This window comes from Oncorhynchus nerka, linkage group LG5 (assembly GCF_034236695.1).
Source record: "Oncorhynchus nerka isolate Pitt River linkage group LG5, Oner_Uvic_2.0, whole genome shotgun sequence".
Lineage (NCBI taxonomy): Eukaryota > Metazoa > Chordata > Actinopteri > Salmoniformes > Salmonidae > Oncorhynchus > Oncorhynchus nerka.
The window spans coordinates 57,201,259-57,218,984 of record NC_088400.1 but is presented as its reverse complement, the minus strand read 5'-3'; the positions used below and the strand labels follow the sequence as shown (position 1 = coordinate 57,218,984).

At 43.2% G+C, this 17,726-nt stretch overlaps 1 protein-coding gene across 1 annotated transcript; it reads right to left on the bottom strand.

Moving 5' to 3' along the window:
- Nucleotides 1-54: 54 nt before the first annotated feature.
- On the bottom strand, nucleotides 55-16,210 carry LOC115129705 (mitogen-activated protein kinase kinase kinase 2-like). Its single transcript, XM_065018788.1, has 15 exons — nucleotides 15,833-16,210; nucleotides 12,187-12,265; nucleotides 11,844-11,962; nucleotides 11,581-11,721; nucleotides 10,381-10,494; nucleotides 9,911-10,007; nucleotides 9,552-9,682; nucleotides 8,849-8,928; nucleotides 8,566-8,726; nucleotides 8,204-8,416; nucleotides 7,862-8,010; nucleotides 7,656-7,787; nucleotides 5,703-5,832; nucleotides 5,265-5,442; nucleotides 55-4,323 (listed from the first exon to the last, which is right to left on the bottom strand). Exons 2-15 carry the CDS (start codon nucleotides 12,236-12,238, stop codon nucleotides 4,104-4,106), a joined length of 1,917 nt encoding a protein of 638 aa, XP_064874860.1. The 5' UTR covers nucleotides 12,239-12,265; nucleotides 15,833-16,210; the 3' UTR covers nucleotides 55-4,103.
- Nucleotides 16,211-17,726: the final 1,516 nt, after the last annotated feature.

Sequence of the window (17,726 nt, the reverse complement as noted above, 5' to 3'; positions counted from 1 at the left end):
AATATTTTTTTTGTAGGGGGGAGTAAAAAATGAAGTAAATCTTAGAAAAACAGGTGAAATAAATATATTTTATTATTTTCATTGTCATCATAATTATTAACACATCAAAGTGCCAACAGACTGACAGTCTCCCGACCCTTTTCCATCAAGAGGTCTCCTCTCCAGGATTCATTTAGAGGAGCCAATGGGCCTTAGCCTGGTCCCAGATCTGTTCTTGTTTACTCCATTGCTGTCATTTGACAAGCAATTCCATGAGTGTCATGGAATTAGCATGATGGCACAAACAGATTGGCACTCAGGCTAAAGCCAATGTGGCTCCTGCCACCATTGTACCTCTCCTCAGGATCCAACCATGCATAAAATCTCCCATTTAAAAATTTAAAATATATATTAAAAAATTATGCATACCACTGATATACAGTTCTGATATAAACAGGCTTATTGGTCACAAACCAAATAGAATTATAAACATGGCTTCTTTTACAATACACAGAAAACAAATGTGAGGGATATAAGTGTAATCTTTCTTTTTAAAAAGGGGTACATTTTTCAAATGTATACATTTGTACATCTTTTTTTTACAGTCTGAATGCGCAAGGCATTTTGGCCGCCCCCAGTGTCCTTTGAGCACAAATTGCAGTACAGACACAGTCGCGCACAGTCACACACACACACGAGAGAAGTGCTTACAGCACCTTGGAGTGGCAGCAGTGGCTTATAAAAAGCACATATTGTACCATATTGGTGTAGTTCGTCTGTATCTTGTTGGTTTTCAAGAAGCAGGGGAATACCATGTGGTGACTTATCATACCGTATTTCAGTTCACCGGCTATTACTTTAATAGTCTTGCCCGAATCCCAAACCCACCTGTCCAATCCTCTCAGATCTACACAAGTAGGGAGCAGGGGCTAGGGATTGATTGGTTTGGGATTCAGGCCTCGTCTACCATCACTAACTAACAGTCCCTCTGAGTGGGGAGGTGTAATTAAACCAAGTGGAGGACAGCCACCCAGTCTGTGTTCAGAGTTAGAATAGACTTGACTTCTCATTTCAACAGGGGAGTGTGAGGCCACCTGGTGGTGAGAATGAAACATTACATTCCTGACTGTAAGATCCTTGTGCAAACACAACCACACGGAGTCAATCACATACAACACGTGCGCACGCACGCACACACGTACACACTCACACACAAACACACATAAGCAAAAGTATTTACAATCAGTGTAAAAAATCTGTATTGTCTCAAAAAATGTGCAAAAAAGGTCATCGCTAACAACAGAAACACAAGACAGACTATGCTCAACAGAGTAGAAGTCCATCGTCCCAATGAGTAACCTTGAAGAAGCGAGCGGTAGAGAACGCATTATGTACCAGTTTTAAATAGTGCATATGCGGTCCTCATTTCTGGTGAGAGTTGATCTCAGCGAGTCCCAGTGCTAATGGAAATGTTCAGTTTCATTTTTTACAGGCAACGCAATGCAGGAGGGTAAGGAAGGGGTCAAGCTTCTTGGAGACCAGCTTAGCTGATGATAACACTCACGGGTCGCCATTTTGCTTCTCAGACTAAAAGAAAACAAGAGTCAATAACCTTTCTTTTTCTTAACCAGCACTTCTTCAGCACGCGAGAGAGACCAGATTTAGTCACTTGTGGTGCTATGGTTAAGGGGAGAAAGTGCCTTAGGCGATGATGGGAGAAATGCTCCATCATTTTTCAGGCTAGTTGATCAGTAGGTTTCCCGAACCCCTCACACAAAAGAGCTTGTGTTTCCATACCTTGAGTACCTATGGGTTAGCTTACAGGCAATGACAACAACACCCCCTGGAGTCAAATAGACAGCCACTTCCTTCATGAAATTTAAAAAACACCTATCCTACTGCATCTAGAAAATATGGGTCAAATATATCTGACATTCTCTGTACCTGGCAGCACAAAACAGTTGGCACTGCTGTGATTTTCGATAAGTCTACTTGTCAGTAATATTGAGGTGTGGCCGAGTACAGCATTGAAACTAGGGATGGACATTGAAAAGAAATGTCTGAGTACTCTCATGCAAATAATTGTGTGTACTGGCATTCAAACACAAAACAGGGCTGAAGGCAAAACAAGTTTGCAGTATGCCATCGATTGCTTCAATTCATGTTTTTTTTTATGCTATATTTTCAGTGCACTTGACACACTCCAAACAATAAAACACATCTTAAAGTTTGAAATGTCATTTGAACCTGCTAAATAGTTGCATTTGCAAATTTCCAATGCAAATCTAGAATCGAGTCATTGAGCCCATCCCCAACTGAAACATACTGAAAACTGCTCTGGTGTGTGTGTGTGCGCCAAAGGAGTGTTTGAGAGGAGACATGACACAGCACATACTACTACAACATACCAGTACTTTCTTTCCCAAGGCATAGCAGGGCAAGAGGGCACAATAGTACCAGATGGTGTCCAACACTGTGGAGTATAACTGAGTATTCACCAGCACTGTCAAGTATTGATATAAATTGCAGAGCTTTTTGCTCAGTGCAGTAGTATCTTAGTCAAGGTGTAAACTGGCTAACGTAGAGAGTGTTTCAGCGCAAAGTAGTACCTGATAATAACATACAGTATGCCTACAACTGAGTAACAAGCATCCTAACTGGCTAGCGGTTCTCCACTCTTCCTGTTTTAAAATGCCATAATGTACATTTTACCAATCAACTAAGGCCTGCCTGAACTTTGAGCAATCAACTGGCATCAGTACAACACGGCCAATCACAGAGCTCCGATGTATTTCTGTTAAGAACTGAAGCACCAAACCCATTATGATGAGCACTCTAGGTTTCTGCTTTGGTGTGTCTCGATTGTATCTGATCTGGGGTCAGTAAGAGACCTATGACCCCTGGTGAGGAGAAGGCAGAGAACAGTGCCAAAACTGATCTAACACTAGTCTGATACAGAGAGAAAAAAAGGCAGATCAGAGCGAGCAGACCAATTCGGCGCACCACTGGCTGAACCACACTGATAAAAACACTTGGATATGATCCGAACCGTAAATAGGCTGGTACCTGTCTGATGCGTAGCGAAAACGTTTCAACCAAAGACAAGGCTAAAAAGGCAAACGGCAAAGAACAAAGACTGGGAGGGGATTTGACAACAGACCCTGACAGACAGGCGACCTGACTGACACAGCAGACAAGACAGACAGACACTCACAATAGGTTGCAGGACAGACTGAAGTAAAGCGAGGGATCCAAGCAACAAAATGATTATTTTTTCCATCATAGAATGTCTACAGTATAAGTAAGAAGAACCGTTGAGTTGTGGATGTTCTACACGGACTGTGAATGTGCAAGTGAGGGGGGAGCAACACAGGCAGCAGTGTGACAAGAAGTGTCTGTGTGGGGGGGGTAGGAGTGTTCTCCTCACCCGGTGTTCTGGTTGTGGATTCGATACCAGCGTGCTATGGGTTTTCTGCTGTACATTCTGGGTCGAGTCAGGACCACACTAACCACCAAGGGTGCGTTCAGCAGGACATGACGTTGTGCGACGTTCAGATCGATATAGCATATAGAACAAACCTGCCTCTAAGACGTGTAGAGTAAGGAATCGTTTCGGCTCTAATAATGCCATTTCTATCTGCAATGTTGCACAACATTTGCCTACTAAACGTGGCCCAGATTATCATGATCATCACCTCAAATCTCCACTAAGGTCCAGATCAGAATCACCGACGTGGACTCAGTGAGCTGAAGCACAGAGTGACTGAGTCCCACTCCACAATCAAAAAGCAGGAGATATTAATCATAAAAACATTTTCAAAAAAGGTTATTTTGTCATCTTGGTTGGGAAACTTACCCTATTTCTGAAATTAAGGTGCAACTTTCTTTCTCTAAATGAGTTCATTCCTCCTTGCCAGTCTCCTAAAAACAGAGACGCAGGAGTTGTAGTCCCCACCTCTATCCACCTCATCCAATCACCAGATGGATACCTCCCACCAAGTCCTCTCTGGTCCAATGGGGGCTTTCTGTCTGGAGCTGGGAGGGCGGAGTCAGGGGGAGTCAGAGGCAGGGACAGCGAATCATCTAAGGCCATCTCTGGCAGTTCAGGGGGAAGGGGGAAGGGGCTAGTGAACAAAGATGTGCCTCAGAAGGTCGTCGGCCGAGGGCCTCAGCTTGGTCTCCACGAAGATGCGCTTGAGGAAGTCGCGGCCGTGGTCAGAGACGTGGACGGGCAGCGAGGGGTTGGTGGGCTGGGTGGCGATCTTAAAGATGGCCGCCATGGCCTCGAACTCGGCCCAGGGGGGCCGCTGGGTCAGCATCTCCACCACCGTGCAACCCACACTCCTGGAGAGGACACCACTGACATTAGCCAACATCATCATCATCAACAGTTGACATGACATCCCACCAGTGGCGGCTGGTGAGAGGAGCTATAGGAGGACGGTCTCATTGTAACGGCTGGAATGGAATCAATGGAATGGTACCAAACACATCCAACATATGGAAACTCCGTTCCATTAATTCCATTCCAGACATTAAAATGAGCTCGTCCTCCTATAGCCCCTCCTACCAGCCTCCCACAATCCCCTCAACACATCAAGATCGTTATTGGTTCTCATCTCACCAAGATTTACATTGCAAAAAAAGGGAGACACTTTTTCTCAGTGGCTGTTACACTCGTCTACCAGATCCCCTCTCCTTTCTGAGCACTAATTTAAAGAGACTTCATTGGAAATCATATGGTCGAAACCTCTTAACGGTGCAGTTTGGTTATGATATTTCCACAATATGAGGTCAAAATAACAGTTTGAAACTGTACAAATTGTGATGAGCTTTTGGTGTAAGAGCGGTTTGAAAAAAAAAATGGCTGGAATTTCAGCCTGTTCAGGTGGGATGGAACTTTTGGCCCACATTATTTATGACAATGGGATCTGATTATAATAGACCAATGACTGTTCATCTGGGTAAGGGGGTGGGCTCTAGACCATCCTATTAGCCAATCAGGGCTGTCTATATAAATATCTTCAAATGTGTGTTCCCTAACACCCACAAGATCAGACAGAGCAAGGGCGAAAGGAGGCTCAGGGAAATAAATGATAAAAAAAAAAAAAGAAGAGTTATTTTAATTAAATAGTGATTTATTAGGCACAGTGATGATACATTTATTTTTATTTTTTACAAAGACTGCATGTGGGCTTTAAGTCTCAGCCAGTGGTTTGAAAGAGAAGGAGACAAGGTGGAAACTATTTTGCTGATAACTCTGCCTCAGTAATAATCAGTCTTACCAGATATCAGCCTTCCTGCCATAGCCCTCTCCACTGATCACCTCTGGGCTCATCCAGTAGGGAGTACCAGTCACTGACTTGATCCCAGTTCCTGACAGACAGATGGTCTGTAGCCGCCTGCTCGCCCCAAAATCCCCCAGCTTCACGTTTCCCACAGAGTCCCGCAGAATGTTGGCCCCTGGAGAGAAAGATGGAGGAAAAAGAGGGAGGGACAGGAAGAGGTAAGGAGGTGGTTTAGGTACATTCTCTCATAAGAAACTACATTACCCAGAAGTCACTGCTTGAGTTACAGCAACGTTCCCCTCAATATCCATCAACATTCTGTCATAAGCACGACATGAACATGAGAACTCTATGAGTCATAATGGTTCTTTCTATCAGAATCCAGCAATATTGTATTCCAATATTCCATCCATTTATCCCTCTCTCATTCTGTACCTTTGATGTCTCTGTGGACGATCATGTTGCTGTGTAGGTAGGACACTCCTTCCAGGATCTGACGGGTGTATCGACGCGTCACGTTTTCCGTTAAGGCCCCATACGACTTCAGCTGGTCTTTGATGGAGCCCTGGGGACAGAGGGTGATCATATGAGAGTGCAAGCAACCCGCGGGTCCATTCCAGGTCATCTTTACTGCAGCAGCTTCGCGCCGATCAGCAGTGAAACTTCACTGAAACAAATACAACCTGGAACGTAGCCTACGTCGCCACACTGGTGGACGGAGACAGGTTGGTCTAAGTTCAGTTATTCAAACATATGCAGTGGGGCAAAAAAAGTATTTAGTCAGCCACCAATTGTGCAAGTTCTCCCACTTAAAAAGATGAGAGGCCTGTAATTTTCATCATAGGTACACTTCAACTATGACAGACAAAATGCGAGAAAAAAAATCCACAAAATCACATTGTAGGATTTTTAATGAATTGATTTGCAAATTATGGTGGAAAATAAGTATTTGGTCAATAACAAAAGTTTCTCAATACTTTGTTATATACCCTTTGTTGGCAATGACAGAGGTCAAACGTTTTCTTTATGTCTTCACAAGGTTTTCACACACTGTTGCTGGTATTTTGGCCCATTCCTCCATGCAGATCTCCTCTAGAGCAGTGATGTTTTGGGGCTGTGGGCTGTTGCTGGGCAACACGGACTTTCAACTCCCTCCAAAGATTTTCTATGGGGTTGAGATCTGGAGACTGGCTAGGCCACTCCAGGACCTTGAAATGCTTCTTACGAAGCCACTCCTTCGTTGCCCGGCCGGTGTGTTTGGGATCATTGTCATGCTGAAAGACCCAGCCACGTTTCATCTTCAATGCCCTTGCTGATGGGAGGAGGTTTTCACTCAAAATCTCACGATACATGGCCCCATTCATTCTTTCCTTTACACGGATCAGTCGTCCTGGTCCCTTTGCAGAAAAACAGCCCAAAAGCATGATGTTTCCACCCCCATGCTTCACAGTAGGTATGGTGTTCTTTGGATGCAACTCAGCATTCTTTGTCCTCCAAACACGACGAGTTGAGTTTTTACCAAAAAGTTATATTTTGGTTTCATCTGACCATATGACATTCTCCCAATCTTCTCCTGGATCATCCAAATGCTCTCTAGCAAACTTCAGACGGGCCTGGACATGTACTGGCTTAAGCAGGGGGACACGTCTGGCACTACAGGATTTGAGTCCCTGGCGGCGTAGTGTGTTACTGATGGTAGGCTTTGTTACTTTTGTCCCAGCTCTCTGCAGGTCATTCACTAGGTCCCCCCGTGTGGTTCTGGGATTTTTGCTCACCGTTCTTGTGATCATTTTGACCCCACGGGGTGAGATCTTGCATGGAGCCCCAGATCGAGGGAGATTATCAGTGGTCTTGTAGGTTTTCCATTTCCTAATAATTGCTCCCACAGTTGATTTCTTCAAACCAAGCTGCTTACCTATTGCAGATTCAGTCTTCCCAGCCTGGTGCAGGTCTACAATTTAGTTTCTGGTGTCCTTTGACACCTCTTTGGTCTTGGCCATAGTGGAGTTTGGAGTGTGACTGTTTGAGGTTGTGGACAGGTGTCTTTTATACTGATAACAAGTTCAAACAGGTGCCATTAATACAGGTAACGAGTGGAGGACAGAGGAGCCTCTTAAAGAAGAAGTTACAAGTCTGTGAGAGCCAGAAATCTTGCTTGTTTGTAGGTGACCAAATACTTATTTTCCACCATAATTTGCAAATAAATTCATTAAAAATCCTACAATGTGATTTTCTGGATTTTATTTGTCATTTTGTCTGTCATAGTTGAAGTGTACCTATGATGAAAATTACAGGCCTCTCATCTTTTTAAGTGGGAGAACTTGCACAATTGGTGGCTGACTAAATACTTTTTTGCCCCACTGTACACTACACACACTATACACTTACCCCGGGCATGTACTCCATAAAGATGGACAGAGTTCTCTCGTTGGAGTCTCGTAGACAGCCGTAGTATTGGACGATCCGTTCATGGCACAAGTTCTTCAGTAACTGGATCTCACACTCCAGGGCACTTACCTCCTGCAGATAGACAAGATATGTTGAGTACACAGCGTACACAACTCTCGACCACACACAATCTCTGTTCCACTCACCTTGCTGGTCTCGGGACTCTCTGGGTCAAACTGGACCTGTTTAACAGCCAGCTCTCTGCCAGTGTCTGCATCGTAGCACAGGAAGACCCGGCCAAACGCACCCTGACCCAGCAGCTTACCTAGCCGCCAGTTAGTAGGGGCACGTGGAGCTGGACAGACATGGGGGAAATCAAATCAGGTCATTTGTGTGCGTTTATAAGATATACACTGGTTGCAAAAGTGCTTAGCAGCTACACGGTCCGACCAGCTATCCTTCCAGCTGAACTTTCTGCCATCCTTCCACCCCCACATTAGTATTCTCCTTTCCCTCCCTATCGTCTCCCTCCATCCAGCTCTACTCACAGCGGCTGGGTGGGCTGATGTCCATAACGGAGAGGGTGGGGTTGGGCTCGATGTCGCTGCCCCTGCGTCTGCGACCCCCGGGCTCCTCCAGGTCTGGGGTGAATATGCTGCTGCCACTGCTGGTGCTGGGAGACTGCTCTGTGGGGCTGAAACTGACCGGGGAATGGAAGCCGTGGACCTGGGTCCGCCTCGCTCGGGGGAACGTCTTTCGCCCTGCAGGGGAGGATGGGAGAGGGAGATTGACGGTAAACAACAATAGTTTCCTGTAATACTCTAAAAATAAAGAATCGGGACACCCGGATTCAAGGTTGAATTGACTGACTTTTGTTTTAGAGAGGGCGTGTTTTTGTTTGTTCCTTTACCATCACTGTAGTCCTGAAGGCCAAAGGAAATGTGGTATCGCCGTGGGTAAGTGCCCCCTTTCCCCGACTTCTCAAACATTGGAATATCATACTCTGGGTAAACTTGGTGGTTGTCTGGGTAGCTCTGTGCCCGGGGCATACGTGACTTAGGATAGTTATCACTGCAAGGAAATACAGGGCGAACACATGTTTTAAAAAACGGTTCGATTCAGAAGGTGAAATGTTGAAGGTTACCACAATGCATGCTGGCTATGTGGTTCTTAGCTGGATGTCCACGACTCACCTGTCCAGTGGGCTGTCCAGTGATGGACAACTCCCCGATGCGGAGTTCTCTGGACTGCTCATTGACAGAGGGTCCAGCATCTAGAAAGGAGAGATTGAGTTTGTGACTCTGCTGTCATTTGTCATACTCTGAACATGTTAATTCAAATGATCATAACAGTGGTAATGAAGGACAGTTACGAGTAGGCAAGAGTGTTGGGACTAGGCCTTGGTATGACTGTTCCTGATCTGGGCCTCTGTCTCTATCCCCAGTCTCCGAGGTGAGGTCATAGAGCTAGATAGAGGACTCATCTTTGTAGCTGTGCCATTATGGCGACTGTGACAGCATGGGCATCGCCATTGAGGCCATCTCCATTTTAAAGTAGTCCATTTCCGTCTTTTGTGTATAAAAAATTTAAAAAAGAGTGAAGCTAATATTTGTGATTTACCACCACCTGCAGTGCTGGAGTCCTGGACAAAATTGTGTGTGTCACTTATTATAGCCACTAGATGGCGGTGACGTAGTTTCAAAGCCATTTACAAACTATAGGCAACCCAATTTGAAGAAGACAATGCTCTTATTATTGGCTTATCGCTCCCAACCCATAGGAATCCACAAACAGTTGACTACTTTAAAAATGGTGGAAGCCCTAAATGTCAATGTCAATGCTAAAGCGGGTTAGATGGCTAGAGAGTCCTCTATCCATCTCTATAGGTGAGGTTACCTGGTCCATGCTTTCTGGAATGAACTCTCCCTCGCTGTTAATGCTGGTGAAGGAGCCGTTTCTGGCCACCTGCTGGAGGGCATCGGGAATGTAGCCTGGAGGGGGAGAGCTGCGGTCCCCGGAGTGGGACCCTGGATGAAAGACAATTACACACATTTCTAGCTGAAGACTTACTACTAGACTGACTGGTGGTGAAAGACGATGTGTTTTGGATGCGTCTAATGTCATGAAGCAAATGGATTTGGAGAAAGAAAGAAAGGGAAAGTATTTACTAGAAGGACAATTTCAGAGATTTAATTAAATGAATTACACACACAGATATAGTTGTCATTGAAAACACCACAGAGTTGATGACCCACCTATCAAAGCCAGCATGCTTTTATTGTCTGTGGCCCTGAAGCGGGTGTTGTCCAGGTCTTCGTGTGGGGGCAGCAGGTCCATGCTGGACGTGGAGGTCTGAGAGGAGAAATTAAACACCATCCATCCATATCAAAACAGTTTTACTATACAACCGTTTCTTTTACAGAATAAAACAATGCTTTTATGTCAGCTTAAACAAAGGTCTTAAGATGATTCATTCAGGTAAATACTCAAGAAAGTGTGCTGAACATAGTGAGCTGTTGATGGGTCAATCAGCCAGTACAGTAGTATGCTATGGATTGTGTGCGATTCCCTACAGTCACTGTGCTGTGATCTGGTCTGGGCCCATATCCACCAAGCCTCTCAGAGTAGAAGTAATGATCTAGGATCTGTTCGCGTAATCTTATTCATTATTATCCAAAAGGCTCAACTGATCCTAGATCAGCACTCCCAACTCTGTGGTCCTAACCTGAGAGGAGGCCTGGAGCACCAGGAGGATCTTCAGGCTCTTCATGTGGACGCTGCGATCCAGCAGCTCCACGGCCTTGTCCAGGTCATCCTGAGTGGTCAGAGGAATCACCAGCTGGGAGGGAGGAGGGGAGAGAACCACAGAGAGGGAAACAGACAGATCAGCTTGGAAGAAGAGGAAGAAACGGCAGCAAGAGAAGGGAGTGAAATAGAAAAGAAAGGTGTTGGTAGTTTCTCACAGAACAATTCAATCTCTCGCTCACACATGTTGATGATTGGCTTTTGGTGCTTATTTGACTGCCAGAGATCAACATTGTGACTAGGGGCTGGGCTATATGGCCCAAATATCATATCACGGTATTTAAAAGAATATTGGACGGTATAAAGGTATTTTTTGTTATGAACAATAAAAGTTCTACATTTGCTTTATGACCCTAGAGTGGCAACACATACATTCTAAGTGATTTCAATTTGTTTATCTCCAATCTGACTTTTTTATACTGTTCAATTCAACCCAAAATAATTTCCTGCATTTGAATCCATTTCTGCATTTCCTGCACTCATTTGATATCTAGCCATTAGCGGCAAACACAATAAATGTACTGGCCAGCTAATTAGCCATTAGCTGCAAACACAATACATGTACTGGCCAGCTAACTAGCCATTAGCGGCAAACACGATGTAGGCCCAACTTGCTAACAAAAGACAAACTAGCTGTTTGCAGATGTAAGAAACACAAACTAATGTTGTGATTATAGAACACTAGAGGATTTATATTAAGAAGCAAAGTGAAAACATCATAGCTGTCATCAACATCATTGTAGCATGTGCAGCATTGACCATGCAGACTGAACACAAGTGTCTCACGGTTTATTGTATTATTCTTTTGCATATTATTGTAGTATTATTATGAACAAAAGAAATACACATGCAAGTGTCTTGTGGTCGAGGAACAACAAATGCGCTCCTTCAGGGGCAGGGGGCTAGGTCTGTGTGGAAAGGGGCATGGAGAGAGATGACTCAAGTGGCGAACTATAACGGACGTTACACACGGCGTATCACAAACCAAACATTCAAATACCGTTATAGAAGGTAAGGTTAAAACCCAAACTAGTCGGTGCATCAACACCAGTACATCGTAAAATACGGTATACCGCCCAGCTCCACTGTGACTTGGTGATGATGTTATCGTGATAAGTACCTCATTGTTGGTGTAATGCAGGTCCATGGCCTGACCGAAGGCCACTTTGGCTTTGTTCCCCAGGTCATCCAGCCTGACTGGGCGAAAGAACTGCAAGATCCTCTTCTCCCCTTTGAACTCAAACTTCACTCGCACATCGTTCTGTAAAACACACACAACACACACCAGCATTCATGAGAGGAAAGGGGATGAGAAAGAGAAACGTCATTCATTGTATTGAGACTATTCTCTGATGAGTGCCAAGTGGAGGCAAGTGGACAGACCTGATTTTTGGGTGAAGAGGCCTTGGGTTTTCCCAGGTCAGATAGGGTCATGGCAGGGCGGCTAGAGCGGTGCAGTTCGGCCAGGTCCTGCATTATAGAGTTCAGCGCCTCCTGTTCATCTGTTTGGGGCAGGTAGAAAGCTCAGAACAGAAAACACAGAATAGAAGCCATAGAACATTCTCTGTTGTTTGATGTACCGTTCTTAGCCATGGAACCGAGAGTATTGCAAAGCATTCCCAGGGCACCTTAAATGATCAAATATGGCCTAGTGTCATGACAGTTCCGATGTATTACAACTGTGTCTATGTGTTGGGAGAAAGTGTGTGGGAGGATGTACACATACTCATTTTGACACGTTGATTCACCCAGGAGTCCAGGATAGAGGATTCTCCCATCAAAGGGGTTCCTTTCTCCTGTAAAATCTGAGTATTGCACACAAACAGAATGAGTCACTCACTAGCAAACTGAGTCACACTAGAATCATTCTGCATTTCTAGCTAAATATTGTTTACATTGGGTCGTGCCATTTGATTTCATTCACTTTGTTACCGCACTCTTTTTCATTTGAATGAAACTTTCTATACATAATTTGCCCATGGTCGAAGTGGTCAGAAAGTTACTTTTTGGACCTGAATGACAAAACATTTAGGAGATCAAGGTGCTTAAAGATGACACAGTTTGCACACCCCCACCCTACCATGAGACATCAATGTCTTCATCACCGGAAAAGATCAACGGTTCAGTTTGATATACATTTTAAAGCTTACAAACAGGGTTGTCAAACTATTTTAATAAAAATGTACGTGCTTTAACGTCAATTATCTAAAAACGTGTATTTTACATCATCTGTGATGTTGTGTTGTGCCCACCATCAGTTGAGACACAGCATGCTCTTGAATACAGGGTGGGTGTGATAAACGTACTAAAATGGGAATAACATTTTATTTTCAACTTTCAATATGGTAGCAGAAAGATGATTGGAGGTCCACACATCAAAGAATGTTGACTTTAATGGAAATATAATTTGTTTTAAATTATACCGTCAGTCCTCCAAAGGAAACCTATTGAAATCACAGAAATATAGATAGAACTGACATTGCCATTTAAGTTGACATTCGACGGTGGGTGGACCAGCTGCCATCTTTGTGGCAGTAAATGGAAGTAAAAATGTCATTTCAATTTAAATGCCAATGATGCACCAGTTAAATTGCAGTGGTCTGAAGGGGTATGAATTATATATATATGATTGACATGACACCCACACTGTATTCAAAAGTATTCTGTGTATCAACCGATGGCAGGCACAACACAAACACCTCAAATGTAAAATAGGGTCTAAGCTACAACATATGTGAAAATGTTGTTTTTATCAAATCAGATTTTACTTGTTTTTTGATCATTGATGTTCAAGGTTAAAAATATTTTTACTTTTTCATTCAAAATTAAGACATTTCTAAATATGCAACAAACAAAATAATAGCAACATGCAACAATTTCTAAGCTTTTCCTGAGTTACAGCTCATATGAGGAAATCAGTCAATTTAAATATACTGAACAAAAATATAAACGCAACATGTAAAGTGTTGGTTATATGTTTCATGAGCTGAAATAAAAGATCCCAGAAATGTTCCATACGCACAAAAAACATTTATCTCAAAAGTTTTGCACAAATTTGTTTACATCCTTGTTAGTGAGCATTTCTCCTTTGCGAAGATAACCTTTGCGAAGATAATCCATCCACCTGACAGGTGTGACCAGTTTTGTCACAACACAATGCCACAGATTTCTCAAGTTGAAGGACCATGCAATTGGCATGCTGACTGCAGGAATGTCAACCAGAGCTATTACCAGAGAATTTACCAAAAGCCACCTCCATCATTTTAGAGAATTTGGCAGTACATCCAACCAGCCTCACAACTGCACACCACGTGTAATCACTCCAGCCCAGGAACACCACATCCAGCTTCTTCAACTGCGTGATCGTCTGAGACCGGCCATCCGGACTAGCTGATAAAACTGGGGAGTATCTGTCTCATTCTGATTGGCTGGGCCTGGCACCACAGTGGGTGGGCCTGGCTAACAAGTGGGTGGACCTATGCCCTCCAAGCCACCTGCCCAGTCATGCAAAGTCCATAGATTAGGGCCTAATGAATTTATTTCAATTAACTGATTTCCTTATATGAACTGTAACTAAGTAAAATATTAGAAATTGTTGCGTGTTGAGTTTATATTTTTGTGTAGTAGAAATTCATCAGGCCATCATCTATAGATTTCACATGACTGGGAATACAGATATGCATCTGTTGGTGACATATACCTTTAAATTAAAAATTAAAAAATGGGCCTTGGGATCTCGTAGCGGTATTTTTGTGTATTCAAATTGCCAATCAAATGCAATTGTGTTCGTTGTCCATAGCTTATGCCTGCCCATACCATATCCCCACCATGTTGGAGACACTGCCAAATTCTCTAAATCGATGTTGGAGGCGGCTTATGGTAGAGAAATTAACATTACATTCTCTGCCAACAAATGTTGAATAAAATGATATTTTATTATATTTCATTACATTCTCTGCCGATTGTCCAGTGGTGTTGGTCCTTCAGCTGGTCAAAATATCAACAGGAAAGTATTATTAAACAGACTTCAAAACATGGGTCTGTGTGTGTGGCAATCAAAATGTGTTTGATTATGACCGAAGGCACGTGCACAAGATGGAAGTACATGCACTCATTCATACTAACAGGTCTTTTCATGGTCTTGCATGTGGCAGATTATAGAAAATTCAACTTCAGTAAGTTAGGTAAACAATAGTTTCCTGTGGATATTTTAACAAAAAAAATGTGAGCAGCTGAAAGACCAACCACACAGGCAACCGGTAGAGTAAGTTCAAATATAATTTTATTCGACATTCTGGCTGTCAGGAAAATGTCCACGATTTTGCAGTACTTTGTTTCATACTGTATACCAATAATTGGTATCAAAGTCTGGTTTATTTGGCAATGTAGGTGTATGTGTAATTCCACAATAAGTGTGACAAACTTTTTCACTTTAAAATGTCAAACAAAAAACAATTACAAAGCTAAACAAACCATTTTACTTTATGCACAATGACTACTTTTAATTTTCACAAAAAACACATTTACTTGAAGAACAGTGCAGATGTAAACTTTGGTAACAGAATGACGGTTTGTGCCATCATTTCTGTTACTAAACTTTGCATCTACACTGTTTTTTTAAGTGAATGTGTTTATGTAAAACGTTCAGTGGAAATTGTTAAAAGTAGCTAACGTTAGTTCTTTCTGAGTCTGACAAATCTGAGTCTCAGCGTCACTGTTACTTACAGTGTAATTGCCTGTATGCAAAATTGGTCAAATTTGTGCACCCCTCTACCTACTAAAATGTTTTAGCACTCTGACCACCTCTACCATTGGCAAATATAGAAAGGGGTCATTCAAACCAAATGGGGTGCGGTCAAAAAGTGATTGAAATCAAATGGAACGAACCCATGAGGCTGTCGTTCAAGCTATTTAGTAATGCAAGCTTATCTAACTAATTGAGCTGTAACATTCGGATCTATGCCTATGGTCATTAGCTAGCTAAACACTGCGATCCAAATCAACACAAGACACCCTAAATTACTAGCTTGCACAGCTAACCAGTCGGTTCATGACAGAAGTTGACAGCTAGCTAACGTGTTAGTTGGTTATCGACGTAGACATGCATCTGTGCTAGCAAACTGATATTATTTGATAACAATTAACAATTTGCAAACGACAGCTAACGTTAGATTACATCGCCTGACAGGGAAGTTGTCGAGTTAGCTGGTTAACATTAGCTAGCTAAATGTTTTCCACGATTAACTTGCTTGCTACCGATACGTAGCTAGTTAGCTACGTGACGTGAGCCACACACACATCGTGCAAATCAATAGGTCAGGTACTTTCTTTCTGTAAATTGTAACGGTTAACTAAAAATGTTTCTGATTTACCTGGGTGGATTCTGTATCTTCACTTCCTCATCCACAGGGCCAGCGACAAGAGCCCCGGCCCCGCGGATAGCGGTCTTTGAGAAAGCAGAAGTTTAGAGTCCGCTTCGAACTTTACTTGAGTCCAAGGCCCCGAGCTTTCAGGCCAAGATATCACTAACGCTTGTGTTGTGCAAGATGCTCTTCGACGTGAAAACCTGACAATGGCGATGTGAACTAATTAAAACAAGCATTTGAATATCTATCCGTTGACGAATCCACACGTCTGTTTGATTTATAAAGCTAGCTACGTGAAAACGGTTCTACCAACACAGCTCAGCTGCAATCTTCCCCCAATAATTAACAGCAAGCCTAGTTGGAAGAGTCCAACCACAACACAAGTTTGTTGATGTCAGAGAAATGTGTGTGTGCTTCTGGTTTCGTCATCAAAATATGTGGTCGTTCGATTTGGCTGTCAGATTAATAACACAGACAGAAGGGGTAACCTTGAAAAAGAAAAACAGAGTTATATATATATATCTCTTTGTTAATAACTTGCACTCCTAGTGCTGCACTTCATAGTTAAAATGTCCATACAATATTATAGAAATCTCACATTATTCAGTTTGGATTCATAATAGGTCAGAATGCATTGCTATGCACCTCCTATCTCACTATGTGCATTGCTATGCACCTCCAATCTCACTATGTGCATTGCTATGCACCTTCAATCTCCCAACGTTTTTGCAATTTAACCCTGGCATTCACACTTGGGCAATACAATTTAGCTACAGTACTTAAATAATGTGTAATGTGTATGATTTTGTGCATGAAATGTGTGTAATTGTTTTTACTCCAACATTTCAAATTCCAGGTTGCTTCTTCAGTGCCACCAGGTCTCCTGCTGGCGAATAGTTAGTGATGCAAAGGCAGAAGCAGAAAATTAAAAGGACTGTTATTTAGAAGAACAAACTATTCACTTTCGGTGGAAACATAGGCAGGACTACTTCTGTGGGAGAGGTATGGGGGATGAGTGGGGTCAGACGAGATCGGGATCTCCCTGTGCTGAAAAGTGGGTAGACTGTTGCAATGAGAGACATGGAGAAGGCAGAGATGATAGCTCAGACTTTTGTGAAGGTGCACAGCACAAATAATCTAACGGAATAGGGACAGCGTTGGAAAGAGAGGGTCAGAGGAGAGAAGGATGAGATGTGTTCCATCATGGGAAAAGTACTGGGCCTTTACAATAAGGTGTGGCAGGCCGGAATACGGAAACCAGGGAAAGACCCTATTAATCCATCAAGTTATAGACCGGTAGCGTTGACATCTCCTGTCTGTAAACTTATGGAAAGGAGGATAACAGAAAGGCTGACGTACTTCCTGGAGAGCAGAGGACTAATGTCACCAGGTCAAAGTGGGTTCAGGACAGGCAGGGGAATGATGCATCCTGTACTGGGTCTAGTCAATCATATGGAAGGCACAGGCAAATAAGGAGGTGGGGGTAGCCATTTTCTTTGATTTAGAGAAGGCCTATGATATGATGGGGAAGGGGGGCCTGCTTATCAAACTGGATAGCATGGGGGTTGGAGGAAGGGTTTTTAACTGGATAAATGACTTTCTTTTTGGACGATCAATACAAGTGAGTTGCATGTCAGAAAGTTATGAGGTAGATAATGGTACCCCCCCAGGGAAGTGTGATTAGTCTTTTGTTGTTCTCCGTTATGATTGATGATGTATTCATCAGGTGAGATCAGATATTGGGAAGTGATTGTTTGCGGATGACGGGGTGCTGTGGAAGAGAGGGAGGAAAATTCCCCATACAGCCGAGAGAGTTCAAGAAGCGATCAGAGAAGTTGAGCAGTGGTCTCTCAGGTGGCGCTTCAAGTTCTCAATTGAGAAAACACAGACTGGGTTTTCT

Coding starts and splice junctions, on each gene's coding strand:
- LOC115129705 (XM_065018788.1), bottom strand. CDS start 12,238: ATGGGAGAATCCTCTATCCTGGACTCCTGGGTGAATCAACGTGTCAAA. Junction 8,011..8,203: donor CATCAGCCCACCCAGCCGCT/GTGAGTAGAGCT, acceptor ATGTCTGTCCAG/CTCCACGTGCCCCTACTAAC. Junction 5,833..7,655: donor TTATGGAGTACATGCCCGGG/GTAAGTGTATAG, acceptor CTCTGTCCCCAG/GGCTCCATCAAAGACCAGCT.